The 13,641-nt window shown below is 34.6% G+C and overlaps 1 protein-coding gene across 1 annotated transcript in view; it reads left to right on the forward strand.

The window, feature by feature from the left end:
- The window catches only part of LOC113117741 (kelch-like protein 29), a 114,340-nt gene that overhangs the window by 76,063 nt on the left and 24,636 nt on the right, over positions 1–13,641 (forward strand). Inside the window, exons 10-11 of the mRNA XM_026286642.1 lie at positions 6,690–6,872; positions 9,950–10,130. Coding sequence (XP_026142427.1) covers positions 6,690–6,872; positions 9,950–10,130 — 364 coding nt within the window. The remainder of the gene's footprint in view (positions 1–6,689; positions 6,873–9,949; positions 10,131–13,641) is intronic.

A 13,641-nucleotide genomic window follows, 5' to 3' on the forward strand; every position in this document is an offset into this window, starting at 1 on the left:
ACTAATTAATTAAATTTGGAAAATAAAAAAGGTGTGTGAAATATAATGTTATGCGTTCAACAAGGTAGCCCAATAACCCAAACGACGTAACAGGCAATGCCCCTGACACCCCCGAAGAAAAAAAAACACCAACTTATATGTTTATGTTAGGCTACTCAGTCAGGCGCTCGCTCACTCAGTACGCGCTGAAGGCTCGGTACGGAGCCCCGCACGTCACCTGTAGGAGAGAAAAAACATCAATCCGTGGCGACGGTTTTGCAATCCGTCCCCTCAGTTTATAAACCGTGCTCATGAATTAATAAACTGTTCACTCGGTTTAACAAATCGTACCCAGGATTAACAAACCGTGCCCACGAATTCCCAGTCCGTGCGTTTAGATTGTGTAAACCGTACCCTCGGTTTTTGAATCGTACCCACGAATTCATAATCTGTGCGCACGCTTTCGCAATCCGTTCCCTCGGATTTGAAAACTGACACGCATTTTACACTTAACAGTGAAACATGCATCTAACTCCGGCAGGTGGGGTGAGGTGGGTGGAGCTTAGTATAATAAAATCACAAAAATAAGTCTTCATGTTAAGAAAGAATTGTACACAAGCATTTCCAAAACTGTCCAAAGGTTATTTAAAAATAAAGCAATTCACAAATTATTTTATGACAAATATTTTTACTGTCTTGTACTCATTTATTTAGCCTACAAATTAAAATTATAAAAAATAACTTTATTTTTATTTGTATCATTATTATATATTATTAAACAGGTTATGCATAAGAATCTTTTATCCAAAATAACTTACAAAAGAGGAAAAAATTACTCCAGAGTCAGTCACAATGCCAGGTTTATTGCACAATAATAATCAAGTGCTATTATAGATTATCAGCAATTGAACAAGATTTTAATGCGCATCTTTCTTATTAAATCTTTGTATTCCACCTCGTACTACACTTGATAGAGAATCACTTAAGACACTTTGCTGTAAACCTATTCCACATAATAATATTCAATAAAACTGTATGTTAACACGTAGGAGTTTGCTGCATGAATCCGTGAGTATGGTTTACAAATCCGAGGGAACGGATTGCGAAAGCGTGCGCACGGATTATGAATTCGTGGGTACGGATTCAAAAACCGAGGGTACGGTTTACAAAATCTAAGTGCACGGATTGGAAATTCGTGGGCACGGTTTGTTAATCCGTGGGCACGATTTGTTAAATCGAGTGAACAGTTTATGAATTCGTGAGTACGGTTTATAAACTGAGGGGACGGATTGCAAAACCGTCGCCACGGATTGCTTTTTTTTCTCCTACAGGTGACGTCCCGGGCTCCGTATACGGACATCACCGCAGCGAATGGTGCATTTACGTTATAGCCGCGGATATGAGACCTTACTCTGTAGTGGAAAACGCAGGTTTTAAGAACATGCTTAATGTAATTGAGCCCCATTACAATATTCCTTCACGAGCCCATTTCAGACAGACCGTAATTCCTGCTTTGTTCCAAAAAACATAAGCCCAAATAGAGAACCAATTGAGTAAAAACACACTAAATATAAAGAGTTATAGAGTTCCATATAAAAAGAGTTACATCTTTGTATTTGTTCATAACCACTACAACAATATTACATTTAATTTTAAAAAAAAAATTTATAAGGAGCTATTTTTGTTTTATACAGTATGCTGCTAAGAAAACACCATAGAAGATGGGTAAAGAATAGCTCCATCATTGTTCAATGTAAAAAAAACACATACTTTGTTAGTTTTAATAAATAAAACATTTTTTAAAAAATCAAGGAAATTTATCTGCCAATTTTTTCTTTTTGCTGTATCTAAAACGTACCGAACCGTACCGAACCGAACCGTGACATCAGTGTATTGAACCGAACCGAACCGTGAATTTTGTGAACCGTTACACCCTTAATATATATATATATATATACATATATATATATATGTATATATATATATATATATATATATATATATATATATATATATATATATATATATATATATATATATATATGTATATATATATGTATATATATATATATATATATATATATATATATATATATATGTATATGTATATATATATATATATGTATATATGTGTGTGTATATATATATATATATATATATATATATATATATATATATATATATATATATATATATATATATATATATATACAGGTGCTTCTCAATAAATTAGAATGTCGAGGAAAAGTTCATTTATTTCAGTAATTCAACTCAAATTGTGAAACTTGTGTATTAAATAAATTCAATGCACACAGACTGAAGTAGTTTAAGTCTTGGGTTATTTTAATTGTAGTGATTTTTGCTCATATTTAACAAAAACCCACCAATTCACCATCTCATCAAATTAGAATACTTCATGAAACTAATTTAAAAAACAACAACATTTAGTCAATTGTTGTCCTTCTGGAAAGTATGTTCATGTACTGTACATGTACTCAATACTTGGTAGGGGCTCCTTTTGCTTTAATTACTGCCTCAATTCAGCGTGGCACGGAGGTGATCAGTTTGTGACACTGCTGAGGTGGTATGGAAGCCCATCTGTTTGGTCTCTTGTTTCCAATTTTTCTCTTGACAATAGCCCATAGATTCTCTCTGGGGTTCAGGTCTGGTGAGTTTGCTGGCCAGTCAAGCGCACCAACACCATGGTCATTTAACCAACTTCTGGTGCTTTCGGCAATGTGGGCAGGTGCCAAATTCTGCTGGAAAATTAAAAGCTGGTCAGCAGAAGGAAGCATAAAGTGCCCCAAGATTTCTTGGTAAACAGGTGCAGTGACTTTGGTTTTCAAAAAACACAATGGACCAACACCAGCAGATGCCATTGCACCCCAAATCATCCCAGACTGTGGAAACTTAACACTGGGCTTCAAGCAATTTGGGCTATTTGCTTCTCCACCCTTCCTCCAGACTCATGGACCTTGGTTTCCAAAAGAAATACAAAACTTGCTATCATCTGAAAAAAGGTCTTTAGACCAATGGCAACAGTCCATTTCTTCTTCTCCGTAGCCCAGGTAAGATGCCTCTGATGTTGCCTGTGGTTCAGGAGTGGCTTAACAAGAGGAATACCACAATTGTAGCCAAATTCATTGACACGTTTGTGTGTGGTGTCTATTGATGCCTTGACCCCAGCCTCAGTCCATTCCTTGTGAAGTTCACTCAAATTCTTGAATCGATTTTACTTGACAATCCTCATAAGGCTGCGGTTCTCTCGGTTGGTTGTGTATCTTTTTCTTCCACACTTTTTCATTCCGATCAACTCTCTGTTAACATGCTTGGATACAGCACTCTCTGAACAGCCAGCTTATTGGCAATTAATTTTTGTGACTTACACTCCTTGTGAAAGGGTGTCAATGATTGTCAGAGACCATTTTGAAGGCTCAGGAAACCTTTGCATGTGTTTTGAGTTAATTAGTTGATTGGCATGTCATCATATTCTAATTTGTTGAGATAATAAATTGGTGGGTTTTTGTTAAATGTGATCCAAAATCATCACAATTAAAAGAGCCAAAGACTTAGACTACTAGATAGTCATGTTTTGGGGGCAGGTCAAAATACATTACCAAGAGTCAAGTCAGACATAACTATATATTACTGCTGTCAAACTATTTATCGCGATTAATAGCATCTGAAATAAACATTTTTGTCAACATAAAATATGTGTATACTGTGATATAGAAATACAAAAATATGCATGTATAAATGTTACAAAAACATTTTTATGCACATAATATATGTGCATTAAGTGCTTGCATTCAAATTGCATTTAGGATAGTTTTTTGTTTGTGTCCATTTAATTCCTTTCGGAAATCTGGTAATAAAACAGCCAGACACACTGAAATAAATGACATTATCAGCAGCTGCTATTTATTGTTGCTGTATCTCCCCAGTGAGATTTATACAGTGTGAGTCTTTGTTTATTTTATTGAATCACTGTATTGAAAAAAAATACACAGAGACAATAAAAGTCTCCAGAGATGAGGCACTTGTGTATTTCAGGATTCCTTGAAATCAGAGGAAAGAGTATTTCACTCTTTTTTTTTTTTAAGAAGTGAACAATGACTTTTAATTGTCTGCCGTTACAGAGGCCTGACCCTTTCTAGCACGATCCACTGTTTCTTTTATCTATACATTTTTCAAGACGATATATGTCATGAATTTTAATTCGGATGATAGGATCGTGTTGGTACTGTCAGCTAGTACAGAATAATGTTGCCTGAAGCCTTTTACATGCCAGTGAGTCTGTACTTTTCTTTAAATAAAAATATACTATATATATATACTATACTATACATATACTATATTGTCAGGGCAAACTGTGCTGATAGCGCTCTGGATCTTTTCTGTCATTCTGTCATTATGCCTAATTTGTCATATCCTCAAAATTGTCATGTTTTTGACTCGGAGGCTATTATTTTTCCCTTGTTATGTGGCTTTTTCTTATGAAATGTTTCTCACTGCCTCCTTGTGATATTCCTTTTCCCATATTCTTTTATCTTCTTTGTGCTTCTGTGTCAGAATAAAATGAATTACTGAATGAAAGGCCTGTGATGTGGCATAAGCAGTCAGCGTAGAGACTTCATTCACTGTACAGAGGAAAACTCATTCATAATTGATCAGAAAAAAGCTTCTGTTTGTAGATAATTTTGCTCTGAACAAAGACTGCTCTATTAAATGTGTTGTTTGGTTGTTGAACTTTCATGTCAAAAAGTATGCAGTTCACTTCAGTCTGCTGATAAACCCTTGCACATACAGTACCGGTCCAAAGTGTAATTTTATGTTTTTGAGTCTCTTCCTGAAAAATACAGCAAAAGCAGTATTATTGTTTACTATTATAACAATTATCTGTGTTCTATCTGAATATAAGCTGTATTTTCAGCATCTTTTACTCCAGTCTTCAGTGTCACATGATCCTTCAGAAATCATTTTAATATGCTGTTTTGCTGTTCAAGAATTATTATTAATGTGTAAAACAGTTGTCCTGTTTCATATTTTTGTGGAAACTGATACACTGCAATAAGTTTGGGGTAAGTAACATTTATATAAATCAAAGAGGAAAAAAGTATTACTTTATTTCAGCAAAGACGAATTAAAAGGTTACTCTGCCCCAAAGGTAAAATAATGTCATTAATATTTTACCCCTCGTTCCAAACCCGTAAGACTTCCGTTCATCTTCACAACACAAATTAAGAAATAATGCTTTCTAACCCTCCCATAGATAGCAAGGAATCCTTACATGATCTAGTCCAGAAACATAGAAAGGAGATCTGTAAAGTAATCCATGTGACATCAGGGGTTCAACCGCTAATCATGAACAACGTATGCTATTCTGTGTCAGCTGCGCCATGCAGATACGTTGTTTTCGTTCGAATCAAAGCATACATACAACATAGAAAACATATCTGCATGGTGCAGCTGACACAGAACAGCAAACACTGTTTACGTTTAGTGGATATTCTCCAAAATGTCCCTAGCGGAGGAGATGAATTGTTGAAACAAAATTTTTACATGCAAAAAGTGCATGCCACTATGTCTATAGCTGGACATACTGTTTTTCCACGCAGTTAATAACTAGGATTTACACAAGCTCCAGTCTGGATCCAGAACACCTGAGAAGAGATGATGCTGACCCTCAGAGGATCCCAGATGATGCTAACCCTGAATCAACAAACAGAACTAACAAATATTGCTACTTACTATGCAATCACATAATAATTGCTGTTAATAGTGTTCATCGTCTGGTTCACTACATCTTGTATTAATTTTTCAGAAAATTCCTGATCACCACTTATGAGCTACTTCTAAATATTGTAGAAACGTAATTTTCTGTAAAATTGCTTTGCAATGATTTGTATCATAAAAAACGCTATACAAATAAACTTGAACTGAATTGAATTGAAAAATGTAATATGGATTATTTTAGCAAAGTCCTTGCTATGTTTTTGAGCCTTGATCGTGACAGGATCCTTGCTTTCTATAGGAGGGTCAGAGAGCTCTTGGATTTCATAAAAATATCTTAATTTGTTTTATGAAGAGGGTTTAGAACATCGTGAAGGTGAGTAATTAATGTGAACTGACCTTTTAAATTGTTCAAAAGTGACAGTAATTACATTTGTAATGTTACAAAGGATTTCTGTTGAGCTCTTTAATCCCCTTATATATTTGGTTTCCACAAAATTATGAAGCAATTTAAATGTTTTCAGCACTGATTTTAATCATAAATGTTTCTTGAGCAGCAAATCATCATATTAGAATGATTTCTGAAGGATCATGTGACGCTGAAGACTGGAGGAATGATGCTGAAAATTCAGATTTGACTCTTAGAAATAAATTGCACTTTAACATATACTCACATAGAAACGGCAAGTTTAAATCGTAATAATGCTAATTGTGAAATAATAATGTTTCGCAATTTTACTGCATTTTTAATTAAATAAATGCAGCCTCACTGACCTATTTTTAAGCCTTCTTTCAAAAACCAAGAGAAGAAAAATCTTTTGACTGCTAGTGTGAATACGGTGACCGTATCAGCTGGTTTTGCCGGGTCACTCATTATAACCCTCAGAGCAGCTCAGTGTAATCGGGTCCCATGTGTTGCTTCGAGCAGGTTATTTCTGTGAATGTCAAGGTGTTTGTTTCTGCGTGTTTCTCCGCAGGTGTCGCTGAGGTGATCGTGCTGGTGGGGGGGCGCCAGGTCATCGGCATGAACCAGCGCTCGCTGACAGCCGTCACTTGCTTCAACCCAAAGAACAACAAGTGGTACCCCCTGGCCAGCCTGCCTTTCTACAACCGCGAGTTCTTCTCCGTCATATCGGCGGGGGATAATATCTACCTGTCAGGTAATCAAGCCGACAGTGTGTCACTTGCAGTTTGGTGGCTGCCCGCAGGTGTCTGCTTTTATATTTAGCAGCTCACGCTCTGAGGAGTGATGGGAAGGAAGATGGCTGTTCCTCATCTTTGTCTTTACGACTGGCTGTGTGTCAAATTATGATGTTAAATATCCCACAAATCAAGTAGGAATAAATCAATAGCGCAGGAAAGATGACGCTTCTAAAGCTGCTGCAGCAATTTGTTTGTCAAAAGTGTATGTGAGTAGTGTATAACAAACCTAGGTACATCGAGATTTTAAGATTTCATTTATTATAATCGTAAAAAGGAAAGTGTATGTCTTGTGTTGCTGTTATGTACTGTACATTTTTTAAATAATATGTTCCTTTTGTTTTGTAATTTATTTTAAATGATTCTGGTATGTGACAAATATTCCATGCAGTCTTTTAATGAATATAAGCTCACAAAATCAACATGCATAACTTTAAAAGAAATAGTAAAATGCTGTTAAACAATTTTTTTTTTTTTACATTAAGTTTTTAGCATGTTTGTCACACCACAAAAAATATGAACAGAATAAAATGAATGCAGAGAAAATATATAAAGAATATTAAAGATTTGAAGATTTACTTGTTTACTTATATATTATAAAAGTTTTATTTAAATGTAAAATAAATAAAATAAAATATTTATATATTTTTATTACTATATATATATATATATATATATATATATATATATATATATATATATATACTAGTATAAAAACATTACTATTTTTAATGTTTTGAAAGAGGTTTCTTCTGCTCATCAAGGCTGCATTTATTTGATCAAAAATACAGAAAAAACTGTAATATTGTGAAATATTATTAGAACTTAAAATAATAGTTTTCTATTTGAATATACTTTAAAATAATAATTTATTCCTGTGATGCAAAGCTGAATTTTCAGCATCATTCCTCCAGCCTTCAGTGTCACATGTGACATCAGTCGATCACATGATCATTTAAAAATCATTCTAATATTCTGATTTATTATGAGTGTTGGAAACAGTTCTGCTGTCTAATATATTTTCTTTACTATCACTTTCTATCAATTTAACACATCCTTGCTGAATAAAAGTATTGATTTTATAAAAAAAAAGAAAGAGAAAAAAATTACTGACCCCAAATTACTGACCAGTAGTGTATATTGTTATTACAAAATATTCATATTTTAAAAACATAGCATATTTTTTTTTTTATTCATCAAAGTATCCTAAAAAAGTATCACATGTTCTGTAAAAATATTAAGCAGCAGAACTGTTTCCAACTTTGATAATGAATCATCATATTAGCAGTGATGGGAATAACGGCGTTAATAACGGCATTACTTTTTCCAGCAACGAGTAATCTAATTGATTACTCTTCTCATCTTAATAACGCCGTTACCGTTACTGCCAAAAAATGCGGCGCGTTACTATAACTGATGATGAAGCTGTTTTTTTTTTTTTTTTTTTTTTTTCATCAGACCAACTAGATCTCTGAGCGAGAGGCAAATACTTTTTTTTACTGTTCTTCCTTGGTTAGTGGGCAGAGCACGAGACAAGCGCATAAATGCTGACGATTGGCTGAGGTAGAGTAAAATTTCATTGTAAGCCAATCAGAGGTAGAGTTGGGCGGGTGTTCGAAAGCACGCATAGTAGTGATGGGAATTCGGCTCTTTTGACTCAGCTCACTGAAAAGAACCGGCTCTTTGGCTCACAAACGGCTCTTTAAATGACTTTGACTATAATATTTAAATTTTTATTACATAATTATTTAATTTCTATAGGCTAAATTTGAAAAAATAGAGTCGGCTCTTCAGATATGCGAGCCAGCTCCCGAAGTTCAACTAAAAGAACCGGCTCTTAGAGTCGGCTCATTCGCGAATCGCGAACGACTCCTCAAAAGCTCATTCGCGAACGAGTCGATCCATCATCACTAACGCTCATGAATTGCGAACAACCCATCATAACGCATAGTCGGACAGGACAGGACACACAAGGAACAACACAAGCCAGTCAGTCAACGAGAGACAGGTATGGCAAGGAGCCCAAATAATCCAAAAGTAGCCTTCTCTAAATGGAAGTATATACATTACTTTTTCCTTCAAGAAATTAAAGAAACAATAAAAGGAAATATCAAAAGCTCCCAAAAATCTATCGTGTTATTTGCATTGATCCACTATATAAACATAATATCTACATACATGGCATTTGATTGGAGGCTAGTCTCACTTTGTCCCACAGCAACATTTTTTTTTTTTAGATGTGTGTACAATGTTTCATGTTTCTGTTAATAATGTATTTTATTAAGTGTCCATTTCATTATAATATTCAGATTTATCATAAATAATTGAACATGCACATGTATTTTAAGTTCCTTTAAAGAGGGGTAGAGGTGGGGTCACATTTGAGCATTTAAAATTAAATTTTACTTGAAAGTAACGCAATAGTTACTTTCTTAAGTAACTAGTTACTTTTAAAATTTGTAACTGAGTAACTAATTTAGTTACTTTTTGGAAGAAGTAACTAGTAACTGTAACTAATTACTTTTTAAAAGTAACTTGCCCAACACTGCATATTAGAATGATTTCTAAAGGATCATGTGATAATGATCCTAAAAATTCAGCTTTGCATCACAGAAATAAATGATCATTTAAAGTATAATAAATTTAAAAACAGTTATTTTAAATTGTATAGATAAATAAATATATTTTTCACTTTATTTTGTAAGAGATAAATAAATATATGTATAGAATCTCAAAAAGGTTATCAGTCTAAAGATAGAAATGGAAAAATATAAAGTTGCATTGATTTGTTTATATAATATAAATAATATAATTCATGGCGATTTCTTGTATAATTCGATTTATAAAATATTCGACTTTTATATTATAAACATCTGTCTGTCTCTAAACTAAACTAAAATGGAGCTCAAGCTGAATCCCTGAGAGAGCGAGATGCTGGTGTTGTTTGATGTGTTTCTGTGTTTTAATGGAGGTGTGATGTTGGAGGGTGTAAATGGAGACTTCAGCACTCATTTGTTTGGGCTCGAACCCTCTTTAGGTGGCACTGAGTCTGGAGTCACGCTGGCAGACGTGTGGTGCTACATGTCCCTGCTGGATAATTGGAATCTGGTGTCACGGATGACAGTCCCGCGCTGCCGGCACAACAGCGTGGTGTACGACGGCAAGCTTTACACCATCGGAGGACTCGGGGTGGACGGGAACCTGGATAATGTGGAAAGGTACCATGCTGTTTGAATTAAACATCTGATTGGAAGCCATTAGCTGTTTGAGATAAACCTGTGGTCAGCTCTTTCTGTGCCGGGAGCCGATCTGATCATTGGATCTGTGCTGAAGTATGGAGGGAGTATTTTGGTGACACAGATGCATGGGGGAGATTGGATTGGGTTTCGCTGCGGTCTTTGATCGACCGTTACACTGAGGTCGTGACCCATTCAGTCGCTTTAAAAGGAACAGAATGTCGAAACAACGAGGGATGATGATGGAAATTTGAAATTTGAAAACCGTTTTATAGTCTGCAATATTGAAATATACTTATTTCTACATGCAGAATCACTCTTATGACATGAAGAATCAATTTGTATTCATTCTTCTGGCACTAAGATCTCAGTGCTTTTCTCAGCTCTTTATTCTGGTCTTGTGAAGCCAGATTTTTATCTATCAGCTTATTCTGACTGAAAATAACTTCCATTAGTCAAACTTCTTTTTTCTTCTTTTTTTTTTTTTTTCAACAAATGCTCCATTTTAGATTAATTTTTTTCTTTTAACAAAAGGCTGTCTGACTGACATGTAAAGTTTATATATATATATATATATATATATATATATATATATATATATATATATATATATATATATATATATATATATATGTACGTACGTAAGTATGTATGTATATATGTATGTATGTATGTATATATATATATATATATATATATATATATATATATATATATATATATATATATATATAAATATATGTGTATAGGTATATAAAATTAGATTTTTTTAAGGCACAAAATCATAAAATATTGTAAATTGCAAATCTATTTTATTTTACATATAAAAATATTGTTTATATTATTTAGTTTATTTCTTGTACCATACTAAGTTTTTGTGTGAATACAAAAACTAATTTAATAGAATGTATTACAAATAATTTATATAATTTTTTTACATTTACAAATATATACATATATAATTTTTCAAAAACAGCTATAGATATGTGTCATTTGTTGTCGTTTTATTGAATTAGAATTTTTTTTATATATTTGTAATAAATGCAAGATATATACGGAATATTTTCAATATACTCGATTCAATATCGAAAAATTCTATATATATATATTTGTAGCCTATATATTGCATCATTTTAAATGTCAGTCTGACAGGTTTTTCAATATACTGGATTTTTTTTTTTTAGAATTAAATTTTTTTTTTTTTATATCCAATATATTGGATTCAATAGCTTTTTGTCAAAAAGCAAAATCATGCAGATAAGCTGATGTCATCAGTATCACTATGGTTTTCTACAAGACTCTGAAACTGCATTAAAGCCGGTCATTTCTCTGATCTTTACCGTTGATGTGTGCAGTACGAATGAGACTGAGACTGGGTTTGATTGACAGAAGCCCGGAGGTTTGTTAGTGGGCTTGTGAGAGAGAGAGACCGCCCACTGCACCCCGCTGACTCCTAATTTATAGCCCACCATCCATCCTACCAGCAGTTTCACGCTCTGAAGCATGACATGTACTGTGATCACATGATGTCTTCAGTCAGTCGGGCCGATGGGGAGCAGCAGCAAGGTGATGTTTGTCATCGAATCGCTCTTATATTTTACGGCTCTGTTTGGAAACTCAGTGAGTTGCTTTGCTGTAAACTGTCTACAGCTGCCTGGTCACGTCAGAACTCAAGTAAACTTGTGAGCTGCTCTGGTGCTCGGTGAGAGAGAAAACTGCACGTCTGTATCTGCAACCTTCATAACATCTGTGGAGTTTCCAGAGGATTTGATGACTAATGAGCCTAAAAGAAGCCAAATGTAAATAACAGACAAACAACACCTAGAATAAATAAAAGCCTGTCGCAGTTCATTCTCCCCGAAGGATATTTGTGATGTTTTTGTTCAATTTTGGCTGAACGGGCATCTCGGAGTGTGTTTTAAAAGGCTCCCTGTGGATGCAGCTCGGTGGGTTTTGGAATTGAGGATATATGCACCTCTCTAATTGCCAAAGGCGATTTATTTATTTTTTTGCTAGTGCAAGTTAAGTGAATAAATGAAATAGGGAGTGATGGGTAACATTATGCAAGTAGGCTACTTGTTTGGCTGGTTTTCAGTCATTTTAATGCCACAAAGAAGAAAGATTTGCATAGTTACTGACTGTACTGAGCATCTCAATTGCATTTACTACAAATATTATAAGTATTAGTGAGTACAAGTCCATTAGCAATGTAATGAAGCTGATATCAAGCTTTCGTCCATAATGTCTGAATTATATTCCAGTGTATGCTGTCAAGTTGGCAGGAAAATAAATGGGCTGTATTTACTTTCTTAATGCACATTCTTGGTCTTGTTCTGAAGGATTCATCATTTGCAGAAAAAAAAGAGAAATAAGACCCGACCCCCCCACCCCCCCATTCAATCGCATTTTTAATGCCAGTGTCATTCCTGGTCTCATTTTGCAGAATTCATTAGTGCATGTTATTTATTTATATATATATATTACCATCCAATCAGGGCAAAAATGTAAAATAATATGTAAAATCCTAATATTTTATGCGATTTGTGATTATTATTGTTAATAATCAGGATTAGCAAAGTCAAAAAGGTATGGTAAATTTAATTTCCTTGTTACAGAATGTAGACTGCTACAGAAAGGAAAGATTTGCATGAAGTTTTCGGCCATTACTGAGCATCTCCATTTTATTTACCATAATTGTTGCATGCATTTTAATGAGTACAAGTACTGAACCTAATAGCGTGATCATTGCATTTTTAATTTCTGAAATGTGCATGAAGTGGAGCTCCGTGGCATGCCGCTCGTGTTGAGACAGCTGTATTTAGTGGGCGAAGGAATTCTCATTTTGACGGCATTATACACAAACACAGCTTGTGTATTTGCACCACATGTTCACACCGGCTCATCAAATGTCATATTTGTGCACTGAAGCCTGCTACTAATCGTGGTGTCCGACGGCGTGCGTCTACTAACCTTTCGCAGTCTTGAAATACCACACCCCTCGAGTCCAGCCCTCCGAGAGGACGCTGATGATCCTGACAGCGTGCCCCGTTCCAGCCCAATCAGCAACACTTACTGTTTAATTGCTGTTTTATGATGGACTCTGGTCATAAAGCCACAGTCTCGCACTTTTGAGCTGTCTTTCCATGTCTTTAGCTCTGAAATTAGTGTAGGAGTGGGAGTTAAAACGAGGGGCGAGGGGTGAGCAGCGGCTCTAGGGAGTTTATTTTCTCGGTGTCATGCAGTCATGACTTTATCACTCTCACAATGCTTGCGTGATGCTCGCTAAAGCCAAATGCTCCAATTAAAGCTCTAAATCTGAACTTGAATGTGCTCTGATATAATAGGTATGTTATGTAGTCAGTTACTAAAAAGGAAATATTGTTTTGATTATTGCTATTCAGCTAAAAACATCATCAACATGGATCACCAAGTTCATACTGTAAACTTGAAATTCTAAGCATGAAATTAACTCTATTAACTTTATTAATACACA

Source organism: Carassius auratus, chromosome 17 (assembly GCF_003368295.1).
Source record: "Carassius auratus strain Wakin chromosome 17, ASM336829v1, whole genome shotgun sequence".
Classification (NCBI taxonomy): Eukaryota; Metazoa; Chordata; class Actinopteri; order Cypriniformes; family Cyprinidae; genus Carassius; species Carassius auratus.